Source organism: Amblyomma mixtum, chromosome 10 (genome assembly GCF_055824585.1).
Source record: "Amblyomma mixtum isolate Tamu chromosome 10, ASM5582458v1, whole genome shotgun sequence".
In the NCBI taxonomy this organism is placed as follows: domain Eukaryota; kingdom Metazoa; phylum Arthropoda; class Arachnida; order Ixodida; family Ixodidae; genus Amblyomma; species Amblyomma mixtum.
In genome coordinates, this window is record NC_143021.1 from 107,918,310 (window position 1) to 107,944,488 (window position 26,179).

Sequence of the window (26,179 nt, forward strand, 5' to 3'; positions counted from 1 at the left end):
ATTGATCAATAGTTCGAAGTGGGAACTGTGTTGGTCAAATGTTTAGGGGAATCCCCCAAGGTGGAGTAGATTTGTAATAAGCTGTATAGCTTTCCTTTGTAGCCGTATGGCTGCGCTCGGGTGGATGCAAATGAGTAATTACTCCCTTATTACAAATCTACTCCACCTTGGGGGATTCCCCTAAACATTTGACCAACACAGTTCCCACTTCGAGTTATTGATCAATTCGCTCTCGTCCTACCATAAGCTTGCCGTCCTGGTTAGCTCAATTGGTAGAGCGACTGCTCCGGTGTAGCGGTGGTCCTGGGTTCGAACCCCGGACCAGGACGAATTTTTCTTTAACTACGAAGTTTCTGAGAAAGCTGTATAGCTTTCCTTTGTAGCCGTATGGCTGCGCTCGGGTGGATGCAAATGAGTAATTACTCCCCTATTACAAATCTACTCCACCTTGGGGGATTCCCCTAAACATTTGACCAACACAGTTCCCACTTCGAACTATTGATCAATTCGCTCTCGTCCTACCATAAGCTTGCCGTCCTGGTTAGCTCAATTGGTAGAGCGACTGCTCCGGTGTAGCGGTGGTCCTGGGTTCGAACCCCGGACCAGGACGAATTTTTCTTTAACTACGAAGTTTCTGAGAAAGCTGTATAGCTTTCCTTTGTAGCCGTATGGCTGCGCTCGGGTGGATGCAAATGAGTAATTACTCCCTTATTACAAATCTACTCCACCTTGGGGGATTCCCCTAAACATTTTACCAACATATCTCTTTGTCGTGTCCGGTCGCTGTGTTGAATGCAGCGAAAGACGCACACGGTACTTTTAGACTTCGTTTATTTAAAGCCGATGAGGGTGCGACCAGCGTCGACCGAGGCAGGAGCCGAACTGGCCGCCCGAAGAAAGGACGGAGCGGAGAAGCGTCCACGGGAGGGAGTGGAGAAGCGTCCACGGCAGGGAGTGGCTTCCCAGAACAGGAGGAGGGTGCGGGGGCGCACCGTGGGGGGGCATCCGGCGACAGCGTGCGACGAGGGGCAAGTGTCGTTAGGAGGAGGATTGAGTGGTCGTTAGGAGGAGGATCGAGTGGTCGTTAGGGGCGCACACACACAAAAGCAATAAGGGGACACAACACTTCCTTCCCCCTTAGAAAGTTGCCTGGTATCGTGCAGGGGGTCGGCGCTCACGCGTGGAGGCGCGCTGGCTTTGTGCGCTCGGGGGAGAAACACTTGTAGGCTGGCTGTTGTTCGCTGCGTCTCCCAGGTCTGTCCTGGGCGAAGTCTCTTCTTCCGGGAAGGGGTGCCAGGCTATGTGGGAAGATGGTGCACGTGTTCTCTCCGCTGGCGGACAGCTCTCAGACGGCGTCGTAAATCTACGCAGCTGGTTGAGATGTCGGCGTGCTACTGTGCCATGTATGTTGACGAGCCAAGAGCGCAGGCCTATGCGTCTGACAATTGTAGCTTCCTCCCAGCGTGGCTTTTTCAGAAACTGTCGGGCGAGGACGCGCTGCCCCTCATTAAGCGTGCCGCAGCGCGGAATTGCTTTTTCTTCCCGGAACGTCTCTGCCTTTGGCTCGGGGAGGATGGCTGTGAGCTGGGTTCGCATTTCACGCTCGAACATCATTTTCGAGGGGGTCTCGCCTGTTGTGCTCTGAACCGTCGTGTGCTGCTTGAAGAGAAAGCGCGCAAGGCGGCGCTGCAGCGAGCCTGTCTGATCTCTTTCAAGGGCGCGTTTTAGCTCGGCTACGTAGCGCTCGGCTTGTCCGTTTGTCGCTGGGTGGTAGGGGGCCGATGTAACTGATGAGATCCCGTTGTCGCGATAAAACTTGAGGATCTCCGCAGACACAAACGGTGTTCCGTTGTCCGACACTACCTTGCGCGGCAGGCCGAACGTTGCAAATAGTGATCGGAGGTTGTCAATGACTGCTGCCGAAGTCGTCTGTCCCATTTGCCTTATCTCAAGCCACTTTGTGTAGGCATCTACGACCACAAGGAAAGTGCAGCCCTCAATTGGTCCTGCAAAATCAATGTGCAGTGTGTGCCATGGTGTGTCTGGCTTTTCCCATTCTGGGACAGGAGCTTTCGGCGGAGCGCTCCGGCTGCTCTGGCAAGGCTTGCATTCTCGCACCACTGTTTCGATGTCGTTGTCAATGCCAGGCCACCACATGTAGCTTCTGGCACACTTTTTCATTGCAACGATGCCCCGATGTCCGGCGTGGATGAGAGACATAGCTTGTGCGCGTAGTTCTCTCGGCATCACAACTCGGGACCCAAATATGATGCAGCCGCGATGGGTGCTCAACTCTGTAGCTCGCCTGCGGTAAGCGTCGAAGTTGTCCCCTTTGAGTTTATGCACGTTGCCTTGTTGAACAGCTGTGTAAACTAGCCGGAGAGCTGCGCACTTCTGCGTAGATGCTGCAACTGTGCCTGCTGTAAGCGGAGGTTCCGGCAGTGCTTCGAACATCAGAACGTCTCCTGGTGGAAATGGTTCGTCAACAGTTGCGTCTAGTGGCAGACGGCTTAGCGCATCGGCGTTTTGATGTTTACTCCATTTCATCACGCCTAGTGGAGAAAACCAATTTCTCCCTAGAAGGCTTGATCCTGTGCCCTTCACAACAAGCAGAGGTAGCGTATGGGTCTGGCCGTTGTAGTTAACCTGCACGTTGGCAGAGCCCAATAGTGGCAGATTCTGTCCTGACCACGTTCGCAGGTGCGTGTCGTCTTGTTGCAGGGCGGGTGCGTCAGATGGCCATGAAGTTCGGAACGTGTCCTCACTGATCAGAGTACAGGCTGCGCCGGAGTCCACCTCGAACTTAATCAGCTGGTGATGTACGCTTACTTCTGTAAAAATCTTCGGTCGCGTGCCGAGATTCATGGTGTTCAGGTCGTACAACACAGATGGTGTTGCTGATGTTGTTCCATGGAGATCAGATAGCGGCGTATTCTCTGAGGCGTTGACGCTGTGATTAGGCTGGGAAGGTGACTTTATCTTGGCAAGTTTCCGTTTCGTAATGCATGCTCTTTCGATATGCCCTCGCTTGTGGCAAAAATTACACGTGGCTGACTGGAATCGACATCCCTGGGGGTTGTGTTGGTCGTCACACCGCCAGCAGCGTTGTGCCTTTTTGACCGATTTTACAACAACAGAAGGCTTGCGCACCTGGTTGCTTGTCTGGTGTACCGGCTCGGTGTTCCGGCGAATCCCTCTCTGCTGGTGACCGGCGCTCTCCGCTCGAACGGCGATGTCGTAAGCTTTGCTGAATGTGAGGTCCTTCTCAGCGAACAGGCGCTGCTGCAGTGACTCGTCACTCAGTCCGCACACAAATCTGTCGCGTAACATCACGTCCAAGGGAAGCATGGTGGTGTTAGCAGAAGAAGCTGCGTCTCCCTCCTGCCCGGTAGCTGTTGTCGACAGCGTTCCAAAATTGCAGTCGGCAGCGAGCTTCATGAGCGCGGCTACGTAGGCGCTCACAGTCTCTCCTCCCAGTTGATCTCGTCGTTGGAAGCGAGCCCGGCTGTAGACCTCGGATGGCCTTGGGTCGTAGTGCTTTTGCAGCGCTTTTACGATGTCGTCGTAAGACACTGCCGCTGGTGTGCTTGGCTGAATAAGGGCGCAGACAGTATCGTAGGTCTGCTCCCCGCACAGCGTCAGCAGGTTGGCCCTCTTCAAGGCTGGGTCTGTGATGTTGTTAGCTTCAAAGTAGAACTGAAGGCGTCCAACCCACGATGACCACGATGAGCCGTTGAATTCTGGTATCTGATTGGGAAACCCTCGCGTAGCCATGGCTTGTCAATAGCGTTGCGTAGCGCGGGTCGAATCCACTTTCTCGTCGCCACTGTCGTGTCCGGTCGCTGTGTTGAATGCAGCGAAAGACGCACACGGTACATTTAGACTTCGTTTATTTAAAGCCGATGAGGGTGCGACCAGCGTCGACCGAGGCAGGAGCCGAACTGGCCGCCCGAAGAAAGGACGGAGCGGAGAAGCGTCCACGGGAGGGAGTGGAGAAGCGTCCACGGCAGGGAGTGGCTTCCCAGAACAGGAGGAGGGTGCGGGGGCGCACCGTGGGGGGGCATCCGGCGACAGCGTGCGACGAGGGGCAAGTGTCGTTAGGAGGAGGATTGAGTGGTCGTTAGGAGGAGGATCGAGTGGTCGTTAGGGGCGCACACACACAAAAGCAATAAGGGGACACAACACTCTTTTTGTTTTTCACTGTCTTTCCTTCCGTCCATTCCTATCTTCTTCCTATATATTTCGACCATTGGACTGCGAAATATTTATTTCGTCAGAAGAAGCAAAATGCATATGATCGGTTCCAGGTGGCTACCAGTTCACGGCTGACAGCGACCTGAGTAGCCCATACAGTGGTCAGGGTTTGAACCTCCAGGCCCGAGCTGACCAACACGACCTCCCATTGCTCAAGAGTAGGAACTCGCATTAGTTACTCCGGTGGCGGCTCTCCTTTACAGTTCCACGATATGTGATTGTAACGGGCTGTTTTGGCAAATAGTGTATACTCTGGGTCGGAATCACTGATATAGAATTCGGATAGTAAGTAAGGAGTCATGAAGGATCGTGTCTGGAGACGCCTCCAATTCTCCGAATAGAAATCCATTTGGAACTTAGTGGTTCTCTGTGTCTATTCTCGTCTTTGCCCTCGTAATTTTCTGCGCACTTTGTTGCCGAGAATGTTAGAATTGACAAGTAGCCTGAAACCCTCACTTTATTAAGCTGCCTGATAGCCTGAGAAGCTTTAGGACGTTAAACCTCTTAAAACCAAGCTACTCGTGGTTGGGTCGCAGACCCATTTCTCACGCATTTCAGTCTCTAAAGAAGCCGAGCACCAGGCCAGGGGAAAACTTGTACTCATTCAACCACCGGCAGGTTCCTGCCGGCACGCGGGATCGAGCTCAGCACCTCCTGGTAAAGGTATGTACTTGCGCGAAAAAAACAAACAAACAGGAGAAAAATGAAGAAACACATACATGTACAAGGCGCAACTTCCAACTGGTTTATTTTCACGAAGTCAGCTACATATGTACCAGTGAGGACAATCACAAAGATGATTAAATTTCAAACATTTCAAAATTTCACTTCGTGTCAGTTATCCATCGCCAAGAGCATTCCCCGAAACTTCACATCTAAATCTGATAGGCATTGAGCCCCAAAGCAGCAGGCAAAAACGATGAATGATGAGGTTGTAGCGCCCGGCGACGCTATAAAGCGCAGGCGCTGCGATCGGCGTTCCCGCGACAGAAGAAAATAAAGAACGACAGCGCGTGCTCGGAGCGCACGCCCGCCACGCGCAGTCCGGAACTAGAAGCCTGCCACGCTGGTCGTCTCTCTCTGGTGCTCCGCTGCGACCCCGCAAAAACCTCAACAGTGGTGACCCGGCGAACCGTGCCTTCTTTCCCAGCGGCGTTCCAGCATGCCGTACTGGCAGCACCCAAGTTTCGACCCGCCGCTCCCGGCGTTCCGGCCTGCAGGCGTCGGCGGGTGGTTCGCCCAACTGGAGGCTGCGATGTACCTGAACGGCATCACCATCCAGCCGTTCAAACACGAAGTCCTTTGTGACATCCTCCCGGCCGACCTCCTGTGTCGGCTCACCTACTCTGCTTTCGGCGGCCGGCCATACGATGAGCTGCGTGCGGCCGTCTTGGCGGACTTCGGCGCCTACTACGTTCCGCCGCCGCTCTACGACGCAGCGGACCCGTTTTCGCCGCCGCCAGCCTCTGTCCCTGGACCGGCCTCGCTCGCGCCCACGCAGCCTTCACGCAGCCGGCCTGCCTCAGCAGCCCCTCGCCGCATCGCCGCCACTCCCGTCCAGCGTCTCCAGCCCGGCTGTCTTTCTCGACGCCATACCAGATGGGATCCGCACGAGCTCCGCCTCGCGTCCTGCTCCAACTACTATCCGACCCGCGTCTCTGGCTCTGCCTCCGTGCGCTTCAGTGGCGTTGTCGCCAGAGCCTCCTGCAGCCAAGGACGACTCTGCGGCAGCAGCCGTGCCGAGGCTTCCGGCATCTACATCTACCTCGTCACTACCGCCAACAGCTCTGCAGGCCTCTTCTGTGAGGTTGAAGCCGTCGTCCGCTGATGCTAAAGAGCCCTCGACAACGACCAAGCCTGCTTGTCACACTCCCAGCCCCTCAGAAGGTCCGCAGAGCACTACTCGTCATCAGGAGCAGGATGAGAAAGCCAACCCGATGACAGCAGTAACAAGCACGGCGATCGTCTCCAGCCCCACTTTGGCTGAAACAGTGCCTGGCCCAGTGTCAGCGCTTGCTCTCAAGCCCGACCATGCCCACACACGCATCAGCACTGGCCAGTCGCTCCGGACGGCCACTCCCGCTTTACCTCAGCACCTGGAATTGAACCCAGCAACTTCCTCCGTCATCACCACAGCTGTCACCGTTGTCTCGTCGGTCACACCTGTGCCAACCCTAGTGGCCGGACCGCACTGCTCGCGCCCTACATCAGGGGCACCTGAGCCATGTAAGCCAGCCATTTCCACCTATTTGGACGACTTGAAGCTGGCGCTACAGCAGCGACACGACACCACGCTAAAGACCACATCTGTCCACGGAGCCGTTTCGACCGCTCCCTTGCTTGTGACGGAGTACTCTGTGTGCCAGCTTCCCGCCGACATCAGCTGCAACGGTCCAGCACCAATGACACTTGTGCCAGCGGGCAGCACTACAGTCGGTGACGGCCCCACCATGGCCTCCATTGCCCTAATATGCTTTGTCAGCTCGGCACTCTGCCTCATTCGCCCGTTGCGCAGCAGCCAGGCTCGTCCACCTGAGCCCGTGCACTCCACCCGACAGCTCTTCCCGGCCCCCGACATGAACTTACCGGACCTTGTAGCGACCCCGTGGGGACACTGTTACTCCAGCTGCCTGCTTGCCTGCCGTGGCTACTCCATCTCTGCCCCGTCGGCGCGTATATTTCGACGTTCCGTCTAGGCGGGGGGCCCTGTAGCGCCCGGCGACGCTATAAAGCGCAGGCGCTGCGATCGGCGTTCCCGCGACAGAAGAAAATAAAGAACGACAGCGCGTGCTCGGAGCGCACGCCCGGCACGCGCAGTCCGGAACTAGAAGCCTGCCACGCTGGTCGTCTCTCTCTGGTGCTCCGCTGCGACCCCGCAAAAACCTCAACAAGGTGAACAATGAAGGTATGCGCATTATAACATATCTTAGCAAAATCACTGTCGAAAGCGTGTGAATGCGCAGTGCTCTGTGGCAGAGCTGCTTTTAGTGACTTCACTTTAAGCAGCACTTCTATCGTGGTGGAGCAGCGCAAAGGACGGGACACAAGAAACAAGGAAGGACGTACACAGGCGCTGACTATCAACTCGTCCTTCCTTGTTTCTTGTGTTCCGTCCTTTGCGCTGCTCCACCACGATGCAACAGCATCAACTAGCCCAGCAACTTTCTCTTCAGCACTTCTACACTGTTCGCAGTGCCTCTCCCTTACCTGCATTATCAACTTTGCAATGTTTCCTTCTGGTGTACTTTGTGCTTTTTTGCTTTGTTTTCTTTCTTGCTCCAGAATTATCGAATTGTGCTATGCTTTTTGCTGTTTTTTGAACCACTGTGTTTTTTGTGTTTTTTGTTTGCCTGGTGTTTCACTCCTGTATGAGCCTCTAGAGGCTTACAGTATTTCTAAACAAATAATAAATAAATATCGTAGCAAAAGCAGTGTCAAGAAACCTAAAAAGACGACATACATACTAAAACTGGCCAATGGTTAAAATGTACTCTTCGTAGCCAAAGCAGTGTGAAGAAAAGTAAACGAACCGTAATTCAAAACGACCGGTCAAAAGAAGGTTCAAAAGCGAAGTAAGGCACAGTTAAGAAACTCGAGGCGAATGCTAGTCCCACAAAAACAGCGCAGAACTGCTGAACAAAAGCAGACAAGAAGTATAACACTTTACACGTGTCCTTCTAGGAATCTTATTCTCTTTGTCCAACTGTAGAACTTTGTGATTGACTTCACTGGTGCATATGTAGCTACTTTCGTGAAAATAAACCAGTTGGAAGTTGTATGTGTATATTTGTATGTGTTTATTCATTTCTGCCCCTTTTTTCTCGCGAAAGTACGTACCTTTACCAGAGATGAACCAACTCGCCCAAGAAACAGTCTCAATAGCACCTCGTGCACGTGAGGCGGACGCTCGAGCCACAAGGCCTTCTCGCACGTCAGCATCAGCTCGTTGAAAAAGACGCTCTGTTTCGTCGACGCACTCAAGCCCGGTTTCATTCAGAAGCTGGGCGCGTGACTGAAGTGGAAGCCGCGCTCTTTCCTTCCGGATGGCGGTGGTAAACGCCTTAACAAGCTCCCGTTTGAACAAAGTTCAAGTGACCAAGCATGCTTCATAATTTCCGTACCACAACCTTCCTGGGGCTTCTATGGCGAAAAGCAATGGCTTTCTTTGGTCGGGTCATCCCAGTTGATTAAAGCAGCCACCGGTTCGAACTGGTCGAGCGAGTTTTTGGAATCCTCGCCCGGCGAGCCACTGAAGATTAGCGGCACTGGGAGCAGTATAACCGAAGCTGTAGCTGCAGGCGTGTCAGTTTTTCACTGGGTCTTAATTGGCAGGAGCCCAAACGCAGTCTCGATGCCACGCAGTCGACGGCTCGCTCGATAAACTGGGGGTCAGGTCCTCTGGCGCCGAACGAAGAGGGCTGGCGTCACAGCTTGTCAGGAGCGTCCGGAACATGAACGGGCACTCAGCATCTGCGGCAGTAAGGAAGACAGCAAAGTGCGACGCAAAAGAAACGCGTAATGGGGTTGACTGACCTTGGCTCCAGCTGAAATAAACAACAAAGCGGCGGTGATAGCAACGAACGTGCTCGGTGGTCGTCGAAGACAGCTGTGCTCAATGTTGCCGATAAAGAACCTTCGATATAAGGGGCCAAAAGCAACTGCTACAATTTCGAACAACGTAGCAGCAGTTAAGCATGGCTGCGATCATTCGAGACAAACCCATGCGCATCTAGCGTCGCAACTAACGCGCACGCGGCTCGTGGCTGCGTGAGGGCGCCTTCCAGCATGAAAAATTCCACTTCACAAAGCTTTGCGGCAATATGAAGAGGGGCAGAGAAAATGATGACCTCCAACATTTTCCTAGCAATACTGGCTCTGGTGCGTATAAGCAAACAAGGGAAGGGGAATGAGGGGCTCGTTATAAATATGAGAGAAGCCAACAGCCACAGAAATCAAGGAGCACAGGGGATTTTTTAATTAATTTATTTTTTTGTGGTGGTGATCAAGTAAGAATATTACTGAATATGTTGTCGCTTAAAGCATTAGAAAAGCAGAAGAAAAAACAACCACATGCCGCTGGTGGGATCCGAACCCACGACCTCCGAATTACGCGTCCGGTGCTCTACCTCTGAGCTACGGCGACGGCTGTCAAACCTTCTGCTTTCGGGGGGTATTTATGTTTTACAAATAACCTAACCTCGAGAGTGTTAAACTCGAGAGTTATTTTTGACGGGTATTAATTGCCACCGCTTCTATTTAATCAAATCCAACAGCAACAGCATTTTTTTTTTCATTATTCGCTGTTCATATCATTTGCGAAGCTTGTCGCTCAGCATAACGCTAGTCGGGCGAGGCACTGGGAGGAAAGCCCGTTTGCTAACCGCGTCAAGCACAGCCACTGGCCTCACAAGTTTTACGTGCATGCCGGCCCTGAGCTGCGCTGAATTTGACCGCAAGGTTCGCCCCTGAAAAGTGTCCGATAGACCTGAAATTGTATTTTCTTGAAGTAACGCGCAAAAAAGAAGGCCTCTGCAGTAGCAGAAACAAGAAATAACCAAAATCAAAACAACCTCTGTGCAAGCAACTAAGCATCCCAGCACTGTTCCATGGGCCGCAGAGTCGAACAATGTAGTTGTAGTTGCTTACGTTGAGTCTGGCATGAACCTGTGTGCTGTGCTGTAGAATCCGCAGTTGCTGGTTTGCTCTTGCGACAGTAAGCAACCGTGAGGCCGGGAGACGGTGCGCTTGGCGTGGTGGAAGACTACAACCGACGCCAGTGTGCCTTTTCACTTGTTCTGATGTGTGCAAACCGTGAACTGTTGCCCAATTGTGGTTTATGCAGTGAAGAATTCAGCGAGGACTTACCCTATGCCCTAGCTCTTTGAGGTGTTCATTGAAACTTTGATGTAGAAACTAACACTCCAAAAATTTTTTTTTCACGTTAAATGACCACTATGAAAGGTCAGCGCCCGTGCATTGATTCTCGTCTGACTCATACAACAGCGCTACGGTTAGGGGAAAAACCAGCGGCAGGACGATCCAGGAATTGAGAAAAGAGACTGTAACCAAAAATTATTTCGGAGTCCTCCACTACGACACCTCTTCCTTCCCCGCTTCTTTGACTTCCTCCTTTATCACTCCCTAAAGGCGCGGTTCGGGTGTCCACCGTGACGTCTGACAGTTACTGGGCCATTTCCTTCCCTCAAAAACCAATTTTCGTTTTTCGAGTACGCTAGGGCGTACGGTAATAAACGGCGCTTAATCAACGGATTTTGCTTGTTGCCTCACAGTCCCGAACAACCCGCAAAACGGCACAAGTCTTTGTCTTCGACATGAGAGACGTGTAGCCGTTTTTTATGTGATGGTCATAGTTTCCCCGCAACATAACCATGCGGTCACATGACGCAGCATTCCACCTGGGCAGGCGAGTGTGGTGTCTCGGAACAAGTTGCTTGGCACATCTCAAAACACCGAGAAAAACCAGGTGAGATGTACGAAATGCGCGTCCTTTAAACGAGAGATCTTCCGGATTTTAGGGAAAGGCCCGAAGTCAACCCTCCAGACGGCACCACGTGATGGCGTTTAACAGAACCAGACAGTATGCAATAAAGAAGAAGAAAACGCGCTAGGAGCGCTCCTAGGAGCGCTTTGAGTGTAGCCTCTGCCTACCCTCCAAAATATTCCTGCCTGTACTGTGGTGTCAGCTGTCGTCATGGAAGGATTTTAGCGCGAAGGGGACAAGGACGACATAGAGACAACGGAAACAGCACTCGTCCTGTTTTCTTTGTGTGTATGTCGTCCTTGTTACCTTAGCGCTGCACCCCTCCATGATAGCTCACCGACTGGCCCTCACGAAGGCACTAATATTCAGCTCTCGGTTGGTGTTTGCCAGTGAAATCCAAGACTGCTGGCTCCCCCCCCCCCCGCCCGTCCTTCTTACAGTGTAGAGGCAACCAGCAGATCGGCGCTTTTCTGTATTGTAACTTTGTGCATTGTTTCACTCTGCTTGCGCAATTTCTTTCCTTGTCTTAGGAAATGTGAAAGAATTTGCCATAGCTATTCTGTACTGCCAATGGTGCGTCCAGCCGGGGCCCTCCTGTGGTTGTGGTGGATAACCACCGTCTGAGGGGGGGAGGTTGTGGGCAAAGGAAAACAAAAAGGAACGGCCGGGTGCCCAACCCGTGGGGTTCGAAAGTGTAGCGTACTTCTCGCAGGGCCCAGAGGAAGGCCGCAGCGGCACTCCCCGTAGCCGACCCGTGCCCAGGTCCCGCCGGTCTTCGTCCCGCGGCAGCTCGGTGGGCGGCCTCGCCTGGCGCTGGGCCCCCAAGGCCAGCTGGGCGGGCCGGCTGAGCAGGCTCGTCGGCCGGAGGGACTCCACGCGTGTGTCCGGTAGGTCGACGCTTCCTCCGAGAGCATCGCATGTTACAGAACTCAACTCTTGCTTTTTTATTTCAAAAGCAATACTACTTGCACTTTCAGCCTTTGCCGTGGCGCGGCGGTGCCACCATTGACCTTTAGTTGACCTCTGTGTGACGTCATGTGTGACATCACGCCGAAGAGAAGGGCGACCGACTCGCGCCGTCGCAAGCCGCGGCGGTGCCACTACCGGCGCCTAACTCCTGCGCTCTCCGCTAGGAGCGCGATTGTGGCGTTACGCTGAAGAGATTAGGCTCGACTCACGTCGCTAGAAAGCAGTAGCTGTGCCAACCACCAGCGGCTTCGCGGCGATGCCGCCTACCACTAGGGAAGCTCGTCGTAATGCGCGTAAAAGAGAGCGGCGAGCTACAGAGACAGAGGAAGAGCGTGAAACAAGACTCGCTAAGCGACGTGCCCAGTATGCGGCTCGGCGAGAACGTGCGAGCTCTTCAGTGGATGATGGGACTGATTCGCTCAGTGTTGTCGACAGTGAAGATGGAGCCAGCTGTAGTCTAGCAGTGACGAACGTTGGAATTTGACTAAGCGACTGCGACGAGCGCATGAAACCCAGGAAGAACGACAGGAGCGGCTTCAGAAGGAACGTCCATCGCGGATTAAGGATAACGAACGCAAGAGGAAAAGACGTGCTGAAGAAACATAAGAAGATCGAGAGCAGCGTCTAAAGAAGAAGCGCGAAAGTTCCCTCATCAAGGCTGGCCTGATTCAAACCGATGGAGACGTTAGTGAAGAGCGTTGTGCTGACTACAAAAGAAGAGTCGACGAGTTTCAAGCGGCCACGCGCGAATTTCGATGGTTGCTTTCGCAATTTCCCGGCTTAACCAAGTTGAGCCACAGCCATTTTTTCAAACGGGCTCAATTTGTTTACATGTTTGGGCGTGTTAAAAGTATCATCGCAGAAAAAAAACCGTTGATGTCCGGCGTCGTCTGTCATAAAATTCGCCCATGGGCTGGCAGAGCATTAACACTTCTTCTTGGGCGAGTTGGTGCATACTTGATTTGAAGAAAATAGCGCCAGAGCATGCAAACCACGAAAAGACAAGGACGAGACACAAAGCGCTAACTCACAACTAATTTTATTGAAACCAGGCAGCGCCTTTATATGGCGAAGTTTCACTGAAAAAGAGGGGGGAGGGCAGGAAAGGTAAAGATATCAAAGCGACCATCACAGCGAGCATACATGAGCAAGCGGTAACCAAAACAAAAACAAAAAAGTTAACAAAGATTATTTAAGGGCGGCATCTAAGAATTCGAACTCGGATGAAAAAAGTGAAACAGATGGGGTGCTGACACACCTATTGCCAAGTTTTCTTATGTGAAAAGCCTCCAGACATTCACGTGCCTTCTTATCTGCGCTTTTGCCAAGAATCTTAGTCTGACTGAATCGTGCCTCACATCCGTCGCAACCCATAATATGCGCTACCAAATGTGCATATTTATCCTTTAAATCTGATAAATTTCGGGCATGTTGCCCCAAGCGCTCGTTGATGCAACGCCCAGTCTGGCCGACATAGGTCGTCCCACACGTTAAGGGGATAGCATAGACCACTCCTGCGGAACACATGATGAATGGAGAGTCGTGCCTTATCTGGCAACCCCGCTTTCTTGAGCTGCAAATACGGGGGCACAGCTTTTTCAGCTTGTTGGGGGCGGAAAAAACGACACTCGCCCCATGCCTGTTGGCCACTTTCTTCAAGTTGTGAGCAGTTTTATGCAAGTAAGGCACCACCAACGGCTTCTGTGACCTGCAACGATCCTCTCCGGAGTTTCTTCGTGTTCCTTGCTTAAGTTTCTTTAGAAGGGTCTCGCAGACAGCAGTCAACACTGAGCAGGGGAACCCAGCCGCCGAAAGCCGGCTCACCTGATTCTGGAAGCTAGCCTGCAACCGATGCGGGCACGACTTTTTCAAAGAAGACTCCAAGCAATGCGACGCTCTTGCTCTTTTCACCGTCTTTGAGTGCATAGAATCATAAGGCAAAAGATCTTTCTTCGCGCGCGGGTAATAGCCCCAGCAAACATGTCTCTCAAGAAATGTTAGTTTTAGATCTAAAAATTGTAAGACGTTAGTGTCAGGAAGTTCATGGGTGAACGTGAGCCCAAGTCCATGTTTGTTAAAAGCATTTAAAACTTCACCTACTGTAGAGGCGTAGGTGAAGGAAGTCTGCTTTTTTAAAAGCACTCAAAAATCGTCCACGGACCTAAAAACCTTTAACCCCCCCCCCCCCCCCCCCCCATTAAAAACTATGTCCAAAGACGGTCAACTTTCGCTAAGAAAATATCGCAAAGGATGGGGGCCACACAGGAACTTATGCACACACCCTTGCGCTGCAAAAAAGGCAGGTTGTCAAAACTTATAAAAGTAGAACAAAGATAAAACTGCAATAATGCGATAAAGTTGTCAACCGACAAACCTGAAGAATTTTGAAAAGGCACGTCACCGTTTGCTTCTATGCATTCCTTTACTGCCGCCAAGAGCTGGTCTTGAGGAATCGAGTAAAACAAATCTTGTACATCTATGGAAAAACCAAAGCCAATATCCTCGGTACTATGTAAGTACTCAACTACAGCTGTCGAATTTTTTCTGAAGAAGGGATCGTCCATCCGTAGTAATTTAAGTTGCTTTTGCAAGAAAGTACTGACGTTCTTTTGCCAAGAACCTTCTTCACTCACGATAGTCCGCAAAGGTACGTCAGGTTTGTGAGTCTTGGCAGTAAAGAAAGCATTTAGGCTATTACCTCGGCAGTTTTTTATATCTTTAGCGAGAGAAACTAAATTTAAATCCTTGCAGAAGTTACTGAATTTTGTTTTAACTCTGACAGCACTTTTTTTCACCTGTACAAAGTTCTTATGTACACCTGTACAAAGTTCAGGCCTAAATGCTTTCTTTACTGCCAAGACTCACAAACCTGACGTACCTTTCCGGACTATCGTGAGTGAAGATGGTTCTTGGCAAAAGAACGTCAGTACTTTCTTGCAAAAGCAACTTAAATTACTACGGATGGACGATCACTTCTTCACAAAAAATTCGACAGCTGTTGTTGAGTACTTACAGAGTACCGAGGATATTGGCTTTGGTTTTTCCATAGATGTACAAGATTTGTTTTACTCGATTCCTCAAGACCAGCTCTTGGCGACAGTAAAGGAATGCATAGAAGCAAACGGTGACGTGCCTTTTCAAAATTCTTCAGGTTTGTCGGTTGACAACTTTATCGCATTATTGCAGTTTTATCTTAGTTCTACTTTTATAAGTTTTGACAACCTGCCTTTTTTGCAGCGCAAGGGTGTGTGCATAAGTTCCTGTGTGGCCCCCATCCTTTGCGATATTTTCTTAGCGAAAGTTGACCGTCTTTGGACATAGTTTTTAATGGGGGGGGGGGGGTGGTTTTAAAGATTTTTAGGTACGTGGACGATTTTTGAGTGCTTTTAACAAAGCAGACTTCCTTCACCTACGCCTCTACAGTAGGTGAAGTTTTAAATGCTTTTAACAAACATGGACTTGGGCTCACGTTCACCCATGAACTTCCTGACACTAACGTCTTACAATTTTTAGATGTAAAACTAACCTTTCTTGAGAGACATGTTTGCTGGGGCTATTACCCGCGGGCGAAGAAAGATCTTTTGCCTTATGATTCTATGCACTCAAAGACGGTGAAAAGAGCAATAGCGTCGCATTGCTTGTAGTCTTCTTTGAAAAAGTCGTGCCCGCATCGGTTGCAGGCTAGCTTCCAGAATCAGGTGAGCCGGCTTTCTGCGGCTGGGTTCCCCTGCTCAGTGTTGACTGCTGTCTGCGAGACCCTTCTAAAAAAACTTAAGCAAGGAACACGAAGAAACTCCGGAGAGGATCGTTGCAGGTCACAGAAGCCGTTGGTGGTGCCTTACTTGCACAAAACTGCTCACAACTTGAAGAAAGTGGCCAACAGGCATGGGGTGAGTGTCGTTTTTTCCGCCCCCAACAAGCTGAAAAAAGCTGTGCCCCCGTATTTGCAGCTCAAGAAAGCGGGGTTGCCAGATAAGGCACGACTCTCCATTCATCATGTGTTCCGCAGGAGTGGTCTATGCTATCCCCTTAACGTGTGGGAAGACCTATGTCGGCCAGACTGGGCGTTGCATCAACGCGCGCTTGGGGGAACATGCCCGAAATTTATCAGATTTAAAGATAAAAATAAAAAATTAAAAGATAAAATTTAAAGATAAATAAAAATTTAAAGATAAAGATTTAAAGATATGCACATTTGGTAGCGCATATTATGGGTTGCGACGGATGCGAGGAACGATTCAGTCAGACTAAGATTCTTGGCAAAAGCGTAGATAAGAAGGCACGTGAATGTCTGGAGGCTTTTCACATAAGAAAACTTGGCAACAGGTGTGTCAGCCCCCCATCTGTTTCACTTTTTTCATCCGAGTTCGAATTCTTAGATGCCGCCCTTAAATAATCTTTGTTAACTTTTTTGTTTTTGTTTTGGTTACCGCTTGCTCATGTGTGCTCGCTGTGATGGTCGCTTTGATATCGTTACCTTTCCTGCCCTCCTCCCTCTTTTTCAGTGAAACTTCGCCATATAAAGGCGCTGCCTGGTTTCAATAAAGTTAGTTGTGAGTTAGCGCTTTGTGTGTCGTCCTTGTCTTTTCGTGGTTTGCATGCTCTGGCGCTATTTTCTTCAAATCAAGGCTGGCAGAGCGTGGCAGCACCAGTGACGTAACCAGACTGGAGAAATCCCATTGAGGGGTCCGGACCCGGTGGGGGGAGCGGACGCATGTCGGACCATCCCGCATTGTGGGCTAATATTACCAGGTTAAAGCGGACGTGGCCCAGCCATTTTTGGTGTGCGACGAAAACAAGATATCCGAAGCCTAAGGAGACGAAGGCCTCCGCTAGACCTCGGCGCTTGCGCTGAGACAGAAGCCGACGGAGAGATGCTCGCTATCCCCAGCGGGAGGGGAAACGCGAGGATTCGCACTACGAGAGAGTGATTAATGAAAGGATCACAAACCCTATGAAGGACAAGGGGTAGTACCCTTATGATATGTTTGGCTTCAGCAGGGGACTGTCCACGCAAGACGTAGTCATATAATTAAAAGAGGATGTCCTCACTGAAATACCAAGAAGCGGCGAACACATAGTGCTAGCGCTTGACATAAAGGGAGCGATCAAAATTTTTGTATGGGCTAGTCGGTGGGTCGTCTTAAGGAAGGTAAAAGCAGCGCAAATAAACGGGGACACAAGAGAGACACAACCAACAGGACTGGCGCTGAACTAACGACTGAGACTCAGTCGTTACGACTAACGACTCAGTCGTTAGTTCAGCGCCAGTCCTGTTGGTTGTGTCTCTCTTGTGTCCCCGTTTATTTGCGCTGCTTTTACCTTCCTTAAGATAAAGGGAGCCTTCGATAACGTGGGACATGCGGCCATCATGGAAGGTCTCAGTAACATAAACTGTGGAAACAGAGTCTTTCGTTATGTCAAAGACTTTTTGACAGAACGAACGGCTACGATAGGCATCGGAAATAAAAGATCGGAGAGCTTCATGGTGCCAAACAAGGGTACACCGCAAGGCTTAGTAATATCACCGCTACTATTCAACATAGCGATGATAGGATTCAGGAAAGTACTCGACGAAATAAAACATCAGCTACGCAATATATGCAGATGACATAACATTACCACAGGCGCCCTAGCAGCTAAAGAAGTGCGGCTACAAAGAGCGATCGACCATACTGAACAATACGCCAGGGCCAGAGGATTATCGTGTTCAGCAGAAAAATCAGAATACGTAAGAATCAAAAAAGGTACACGAAAATACGACTCCCAAATCACCCTGAAACTCGGAAACTAGACAATACCTCAGAAAACGGAAGTCACGGTACTTCGAATGTGGCTGCAAAACACAGGACGATGTAGCAAAACCATCCCGTCAATTAAGAATACAACAGAGCAAGTACACAGCAATGGGACGTCCCGCCAGTAACGAAGGAGGAAGTAGAAAAAGCCTTGGGAGCAATGCAGAGGGGGAAAGCAGCTGGTGAGGATCAAGTAACAGCAGATTTGTTGAAGGACGGAGGAGAGATTGTGCAAGAAAAACTAGCCACCCTGTATACGCAATGCCTTGTGACCTCGAGCGTACCTAGAGCTTGGAAAAACGCTAACATTGTCTTAATTCATAAGAAAGGAGACGCCAAGGACTTGAAGAATTACAGACCGATCAGCTTACTGTCTGTTGCCTACAAGGTATTTACTGAGGTAATCGCTAATAGGGTCAGGACAACCTTAGACTTCAATCAACCAAAGGACCAGGCAGGCTTTCGTAAAGGACACTCGACAATGGACCATATTCACGCAATCAATCAGGTGATAGAGAAATGCACAGAATATAACCAGCCCCTATATATAGCGTTCATTGATTACGAGAAAGCACTCGACTCAGTAGAAACCTCAGCAGTCATGCAGGCATTGCGGAATGAGGGTGTAGAAGAGTGCTATGGGAGAATATTGGAAGATATTTATAACGATTGCACAGCAGCTGCCATAGTTCTCCATAAAGTCAGTAATAAAATTACAATAAGGAAAGGTGTCAGGCAGGGAGACACGATCTCGCCTATGCTATTCACTGCCTAGGCTATTCACTGCCTCTTTACAGGAGGTATTCCGGGGCCTGAAATGGGAACAGTTGGAGATAAGAGTTAATGGACAATACATTATCATTTTGCGATTCGCTGATGACATTGCCTAGCTAACTCACTCAGGACATGAACTGCAAAGCATGATCAATGAATTAGACAGGCAGAGCAGAACGGTGGGGCTAAAAATTAACATGCAGAAAACCAAATCATGAGGGAAATAACAAGAAGAATAAGAATGGGGTGGAGCGCATATGGCAGGCTCTCTCAGATCACGAATGGCAGTTTGCCAATATCCCTCAAGAGAAAAGTACAAAACAGCTGTATTTAAGCGGTTCTCACCTATGGGGCAGAAACGTGGAGGCTAATAAAGAGGGTTCAGCTTAAGTTAAGGACAACTCAGCGAGCTATGGAAAGAAAAATGATAGGTGTAACGTTAAGCGATCGGAAGCGGGCGGAGTGGGTGAGAGAACAAACGTGCGTTAATGATTTTCGTAGTTGAAATCAAGAGGAAGAAGTGGCCTTGGATAGGGCATGTTATGCGAAGGCAAGATAACCACTGGTCCTTAAGGGTAACGGAGTGGATTGATTCCAAGAGAAGGCAAGCGTAGCAGGGGGCGGCAGAAAATTAGGTGGGCGGATGAGATTAACAAATTTGCAGGAATATGGTGGCCGCGGCTGGCGAAGGACAGGGTTTATTGGACAGGGTTCCTGTATATATAGCGTGATGGCCACAGTGTACCTGTGATTGTTCCCTTTTTCATTTTTATATGCTCTTTTAACAATTGTTTTGCCTTCTTCACTGTTATATTTCAAATGTTCCCATTGTTAGTGATTTCGTATTTTTGCTCCCCCCTTATGTAATGCCCCACCTAGGCGTCCTTAAGGGAAAATAAATGATGATGATGATGATGAGAGGCCTTTGCTCTGCAGTGGGCGTAGTCAGGCTGATGATGATGATGATGAGAGGATGTCGTCAGAATCGTGCGAAGAGTCAGAAGTAAAAAGAAGGGGATGAAAGAACAGGACACCATAAGACTCATAGACAGCCTCGTCACGAGTAGGGTAACGTACAGCCTCCCCTACCACGAACTAAACGAGCAAGAGACTCTACAAATCGACACCATACTACGCAAAGCGTACAAAACGGCGCTCAAACTTCCAATGTACACACCAACCGAAAAACTAATGGCACTGGGAGTATCGAGCACCTTCGACGAACTACGAGAAGCGCCACATAGTGCGAAATTAAACCGACTCACTCAAACCAGAACGGGAAGACGCCTACTGGAGAAATTACGGCTACCTCTAGGCGCACAAAGAGAAAAGGAACAGATTAATAATGAAGACAGAAACAACATCCAGCTGTGACGATATTCCGACACATAGACCGCAATATACACTATGAAAGACAAGCCAGAGTCCGAGCACTCAGCAGGGAACTCAGCGACAATCCCAGCGTAGTCTACACGGACGCAGCAAAGTACCGATGCGAACGCAAAACGATCGATGTTGTAACAGACGAAGGAAAGAAAGAAATAACCAGCTCAACGATAAACAACCCAAACATAGAAGCAGCTGAAGAAGCCGCCATTGCTCCGGCAATATCGCAAGACAACGCAACAGGACACAACCTCACTATAGTGACGGACTCCAAACAAGCATGCAGGAACTACACAAGAGGCGGGATCGACAGCATCGCCAATCATATTCTACACACGACGAGCAGACACAAAAACACTAAACATAGTATAGTGTTGCTTCCCGGACATGAGGGGATGAGGGGCAACGTGGCAGCAGACGAGTTAGCTCGAGGGTACGTCAACCGAGCAGACTCAACACTTTGCACCACGGGCACCTTTGACCCAGTTACCCCCACGTACTCAGATATACTCGATCATTACAGGGGTCAGCGGAAACGCTACCCGTTCCCCACACAAAAGTCTTACCAAAGAGGAGGCGGTAGACTGGCGCAGACTACTAACCGGTACCTACCCGCACCTGCACAATCTACACAAGATTTTCCCTACACAATATGCAGACGAATGTCCGTGGTGTCAGGATAAACCTACACTAGAACATGTCACATGGACCTGCCCTAAGGCAGACTTAGAGCCAAGAATAAACCACCCGAGTGTGATACAGCGGGAGCACTTGCTGGCCAGCGAGGACGAGGAAGCTTTGACAAGCGCATCTGTGCGCATCTAAACGGAACTCCTGTCAAACGGGTTTTCCGCTTTGTGGACGTCTATGTTATTGTTTTTGACGCCAGCATTTCTTATAACTTTGACGAAGCCTTGCTGATGTTCTCAAGAGTTTTAGAAGCAATTCCCAAGGGCTTACCTTCACTTGGGAACTGCCTCAAGGGGCAAAAATCCAGCTTCTGAACGTTCAGTTGAACTTCTGTGGTAAGGAGCATGTGTGTTGATGTACAGTCCCTGCTCTAGAAAAAGCCTTATGCCATTCAGCAGTGCACATACCAAACTTGTGAAAAGGAGCATCGCCTTGATATGCATGCACGCAGCTCTCTCCAAATCCTGCAATCACTGTGTGCAGGCTGGCTTTGATAAGCAGCTGCAGAGACTAGATGACGCAGGCTACCCGTGCTTTTTGATCACTGCTGTATGCGAAACATTGCTGCAGAAAATCAAACGCACTTCGATCGAAGAACTGCCAAGCAAGCAGAAAGATAAGAGGCCTGTGGTGGTATTTCCGTACATTCGTAGGATAGCCCACAACATGAAGAAAATAGGCGGTCGGTACGGAGTGAGAGTGGTGTTTTCAGCACCATGTAAGCTTGCCAAGGTTTGCTCCATGATGGCAAGACAACCGCCGAGATGCGCTATCAGGCACAAGTTGCAGGTAACTGAATGCAGGTCTGGTGTCATCTATAAAATAAAGCTCAAGTGCGGGAGTGTGTACATCGGTAGACTGGTCGGTGGTTCAACGAAAGAGCTGGCGAGCACAAAAGGATGATAAAAAACAGTGAGCGGAGAAACCTGTCAGATCACTGCAGAGAGTGCAAAGGATGTGCACCTGTGCTGGAAAGGGCGGAGTTTATCGGTAAAGGCAGAGAGCGGGTTGAAAGAGAGATTGTCGATGCTTATCACATACAGAAAGCTGGGGCCACGTGCATTAGCGCTTTGTCGGTAAAGCTCAGCGCCCGCGATTGGATTATTTAGACGGTCATTTGTAGATTGTCATAATAGATATTAGGTTTTTCATGTTCTCAAATTTTGTGATTTGTGCTGAGTGTGATAATGAACTGGCCTGTAGATAAATCGTGACTATGTTGTTTTCCTGTTATGATAATGTACTGGCGTATAAAAGAAGCTGTTTTCCGCAATAAACTCTGTTGGTAGTTGGCGCTCTTACTGTCCGTTTCTTTCTGTCTTTTCCTGTGTGGGTGCCTTTTGGCGCCGTTAAAATTTTGTAGCATTAACCAACAAGCCCGGCATCAAATACTTTCCCTGCAGGTCCATATTAGTTGAGACACAGAGGCGAGGGTTATCGAGATTCTGAAACCTGATATGGCCATTACTAACGGATGGCTGCAAATCTCTAAATAAAGTTAGGCGCCTGTCGGTAACAGTAAAAAAATTAACGATTAGAATCAGGTTAATCACTTTACCAGTTAACATAATTCGCCTGTTTTTTTTTTTACTTCTGCCAACACTGGTATTATTACGCCTCAAAAAGCTTCTCTTTAGCTCGAAAACTCTACTGCTAAAAATTAGTGGCGGGCTTCTATGAAACACCGTTATATGCACGGGATAAGGAGGTGAGAGATCGTTATCCTGTAGTTACAAATTAAGCCAACTCAATAGCCATATGATTGGCTCAAGTCACTTTGGAGCGCCATGTGGAGGAGCCAAATATGTGTTCTGCTGCAGCAAAATGAGCGTTAAAGCAGTGGGGCATATGTAGAAAAAAGTTTGGGGGTCCTCGAAATCCAATTCACGTGCCCCCTGGCCATGACATTATATATGCGCACCGATCTCAGCCGTAAGTTAGGGTAAGCAGAAAAATATGTGGGATGATTTAGCTCTTGGAATAAGCGATGCGCCTCCGCCTTGCAACGGCAGGCGATGCCACCGTGGGGCATGTCTCGAGCAGCCTGGCGCGACCGCTCATTAACTGCCACTTGCTACGGCGGGCAGCTTGCTCACAATCCGGTGGGCAGGTTCTGATTACGTCATAGCGTCACGTGGCCTAAGTGCCGGGCAATGAAACACACAACGGCTAAATGAGGAGAATGACCACTGCAAGTGCTGGCGCACTGAAGGAAATGGAATTACGGTGACCTTCCTGCACCGCCTGTTTGCGGGCACAACCGCTTGAATGCGAAGGGACGCGCAGAGATGAGATCAGAATGAAACTTATCCCTCGTGGGCGCTTTGGGACATTAAACCCCGCAAACCAAAATGAAGCCTCCCAACCCCTTGCAACAGGTTCTCCCTTTGGACGGAGAGGGGTGGCGGCAGGTGCGACCATGCTCGGTGTTCCTTCCCTTTGCATTTCTTTAACCAATGGGTCAGATATTGCCTATGAATGCGCCATTGTTTATTAGATGTAGATTTAGATTCCTTTAAGGCTAAGTTGTGTTCTTCCTTGGCGCAGTGGGCGCCACGGAGCGCAGCGACGAAGACGGGCGCCGCGAGGAGGAGCCGCCGTCGACGCCAGCTGCCGTCAACAGCCGGGCCTCCACGGCGCCCGCATCGCCGCGATCCTTGTCGCTTCTTGACGACGACCAGGTATTTGCGCTGCCTCCAACTTTCCAATCTTAAATGTTTTCATGCTTAGGCGTACACTTGCCTGCAAGGTGTGTTGGCGCAACAAATACCTTTTATTTTTGAACGACAAACGTAGCTCTGTCGCTTTTGAAAGACTTCACATCCCGAGGTTGTGGAAGCCGGGCGAGCCGAAACGGTAGTTAGCCCTTGCGGGGCTCGCAGTTTCAGTTTTCACTGCAGGTGTACACTTCTTCAGTTTGAAGGCGTAATGAAAACATGGCTGCTCCGAGAAAATAAATTACTTCATGGCGCAAAAAACTAATGCACCCATTGCTTTTCTGTTTTTTTAACTTGTGCTCTGGCATGGTGGTAGTGGGTACAACTACGCCGGGGAACGATAACGAGCTTTTTTCTGATCACCGAAATTTCTCAGACGCTTTGAAAATTACGGTAGGAATTTCCACTGCAACTACTTCACTCATACCTCTCCCATCGACAACAAGTTGTTCGGATAGACAACGAAACTTCTGAAATTAAGTCTCTAGATTGCGGAGTGCCACAGGGGAGCATTTTAGGGCCGTTGCTCTTCAATATATATCTCAACGATGTTGTTAATATATCCACGACTCCAAAATATGTAATATATGCCGACGATGTAAGCCTCTTTTTTTGAGGATTCGATTTGCAAGAAATAATTTATTTGTGCTATATTACTTTGAAATCATTACATGACTGGGCCACTGTTAACTCCATGCGGGTTAATGAAAAGAAAACAAAAACAGTAATCTTTCGAGCGAAAAATACGTATGTCCCTCCAAACCTAAATATTCTGCTCAATAACCGTACAATTGATATTGTCGAACAGTTTAAATGTCTTGGGGTGGTATTTTCATTCAATATGTCGTGGGATGGTCATGTAAATCATGTATCACCAAAGCTAGCTCAGTTAACTGGAATGATAAGTCGCATGCGATCCCTAGTACCTGTACAGGTGAAACTGTTATTATAGAACGCACTGTTTTCCTCTCATCTTAACTACTGCCATTTGGTCTGGGGAACGGCCCCACGTTCTACCCTACAGACGATTCACCTACTGCAAAAGAAATACACACGTCATATACTATACAATGCCCCTTATGCAGCTCCCAGTGCGAACCTTTTCCGTGCTTCAAAAATAATGAAAGTCTTCAACCTTTATAAATATCGGTTAAGCTTGAGAATTAAAAGAGAATCAAGAAACAATATCGACAACTTGCATAGGATCGCCAAAATGCAAGCAAGAGACTGCACTTATAAAACAAGGCATAAAGAAAGCTGGCTTGTGCCCACTCCTCGCCTAAATTTATTAAAAGAAGGGCTCTGTTATCTGCTTCTATCTTTACTAAACGAGTATGAATTGAATGACTTTCATTTATTTTCGTGCACGTATAATTAGCTTCGTGTTCTGTACGAACGCATTGTGGCAAAACTAATATTTTGAGCATTGCTACCTACCTGTGAACTCCATGAGTGCTGTAACATATCCATGAATACATACATTTTTTTTGTTTTCTTTCATTTGTGATACTTGAATGTTTTCCTGGTCAGCGTGTATGTCTACGTTTATTTCCTTTTTTTCGTGTTTTGCTGTTTGCAAAATTATTTAAATATGATCTCGCTTGAAGTTACCAATGATGACTGACATTGTTGTATTGTATGCTGTACTGTACATGAGTTATCTTTCTTTTTACATGTGTGTGTGTGTGTGTGTGTGTGTGTGTGTGTGTGTGTGTGTGTGTGTGTGTGTGTGTGTGTGTTTGTGCGCGCGCGCGCGCGCGCGCTGGTAAAGGATGCTGCCGCTGTTTCAAACTGGGTGCTGCGGGCCAGTCAAGCTGTCAATGGGCAGCTTTTTCTTGCAGCTCCCCTCCATCTGGAAATATCTAGGTGGCAAATAAACTGATTTGATTTGAAACAGCTGCCAGCCGTTCTTTTTGTTTGAAAGCTAGTTTGAAGCGGATCAGCTGCATTACGTGAAGTTGTTTCATATATGTGAAATAATTGCATCGTAAACGCAGGCGTATTTGTTACTCTCTTAGACACAAAAAACGACGGTCACCAAATGAAAATAAAATAAAAAGGCTAACAAAGAATAACAACAGACTAAATCAGAATTTGGCAAATGTTATTGAATCGGCAGTGAACCCCCTTCTGCCACCAACGATGAATCTATCAAAATGAGTTGTGGAAATGTACGCAAATTCTATTTGCGTTGTGCGATCTGAGTGCACATTACAGAACCCCAGATTAATCCGGAGCCATCCACAATGGCCTCTCTCTCGGGCCGTGTTTTCCAGATAGAGCAGAAACCTGAGACTGCTCACATGCGAAGGCATTGCTGCCCCTGGGTGCACTGGTACCCACCCACACGCGCACGACCCGGAACGAAGTGTTGTGACTATACACCCCCCCCCCCCCCCGCTTTCTGTCTTCCTGCCATAGTCGTCTTCACTTAAGCCATTCCCAGAGGCAGTGTGTTCTCAGAATACGCGCTCCCATGCGACATGCGCATCCTTGTTCCGAAATGGCTGAAGTGGCAGTTATATTATACCCTAATTCAATCACATCTTCATTATTGTTTACTTGTTTGGGGATCTACAACGAAAACTAACCTCACGAGGCTGATAACATTACAGAAAAAAGCAATACGATATGTCGAAAACCTTGCATACAATGATCATAGAGGTTTGTACTTCTCTAAGCATTCTATTCTAAAAGTCAATGAATTATTTGAGTTGAAACTGTTTTCTTATGTGTTTAACGATTTCAAACATCATCCCACTAAATATGTTCAATTAAACTCTAGTAGTGACGCGCCTTATAAATTAAGACACGTCAGTTACAGAGTACCATTCGTAAGGACTAACTATGGAACCGAAATGCTTTCATATTTAATTCCCAGTCTTCTAAATAAACATACACAGGCCATAGAAATTATTCAGAAATCTGTTTCCCAAAAGTCCTTCAAAAGAAATGCTAAAGCTTACCTCCTTTCTCGCCCGAATGATTAAAGGGTTGTTCACACAGAAATTCTTGATGTCCCTTTTTTTCCGTCAACTCTGTGAATTCTCGTGTTTTTCTTGCTGTGATGTGCCTTGTAAATATTTACT

At 49.0% G+C, this 26,179-nt stretch overlaps 1 protein-coding gene across 1 annotated transcript in view; it reads left to right on the plus strand.

The window, feature by feature from the left end:
- The window catches only part of LOC149326628 (bestrophin-4-like), a 291,138-nt gene that overhangs the window by 174,774 nt on the left and 90,185 nt on the right, over positions 1-26,179 (plus strand). The window contains exons 11-13 of the mRNA XM_089562633.1: positions 10,663-10,738; positions 11,469-11,643; positions 22,921-23,054. Coding sequence (XP_089418759.1) covers positions 10,663-10,738; positions 11,469-11,643; positions 22,921-23,054 — 385 coding nt within the window. The remainder of the gene's footprint in view (positions 1-10,662; positions 10,739-11,468; positions 11,644-22,920; positions 23,055-26,179) is intronic.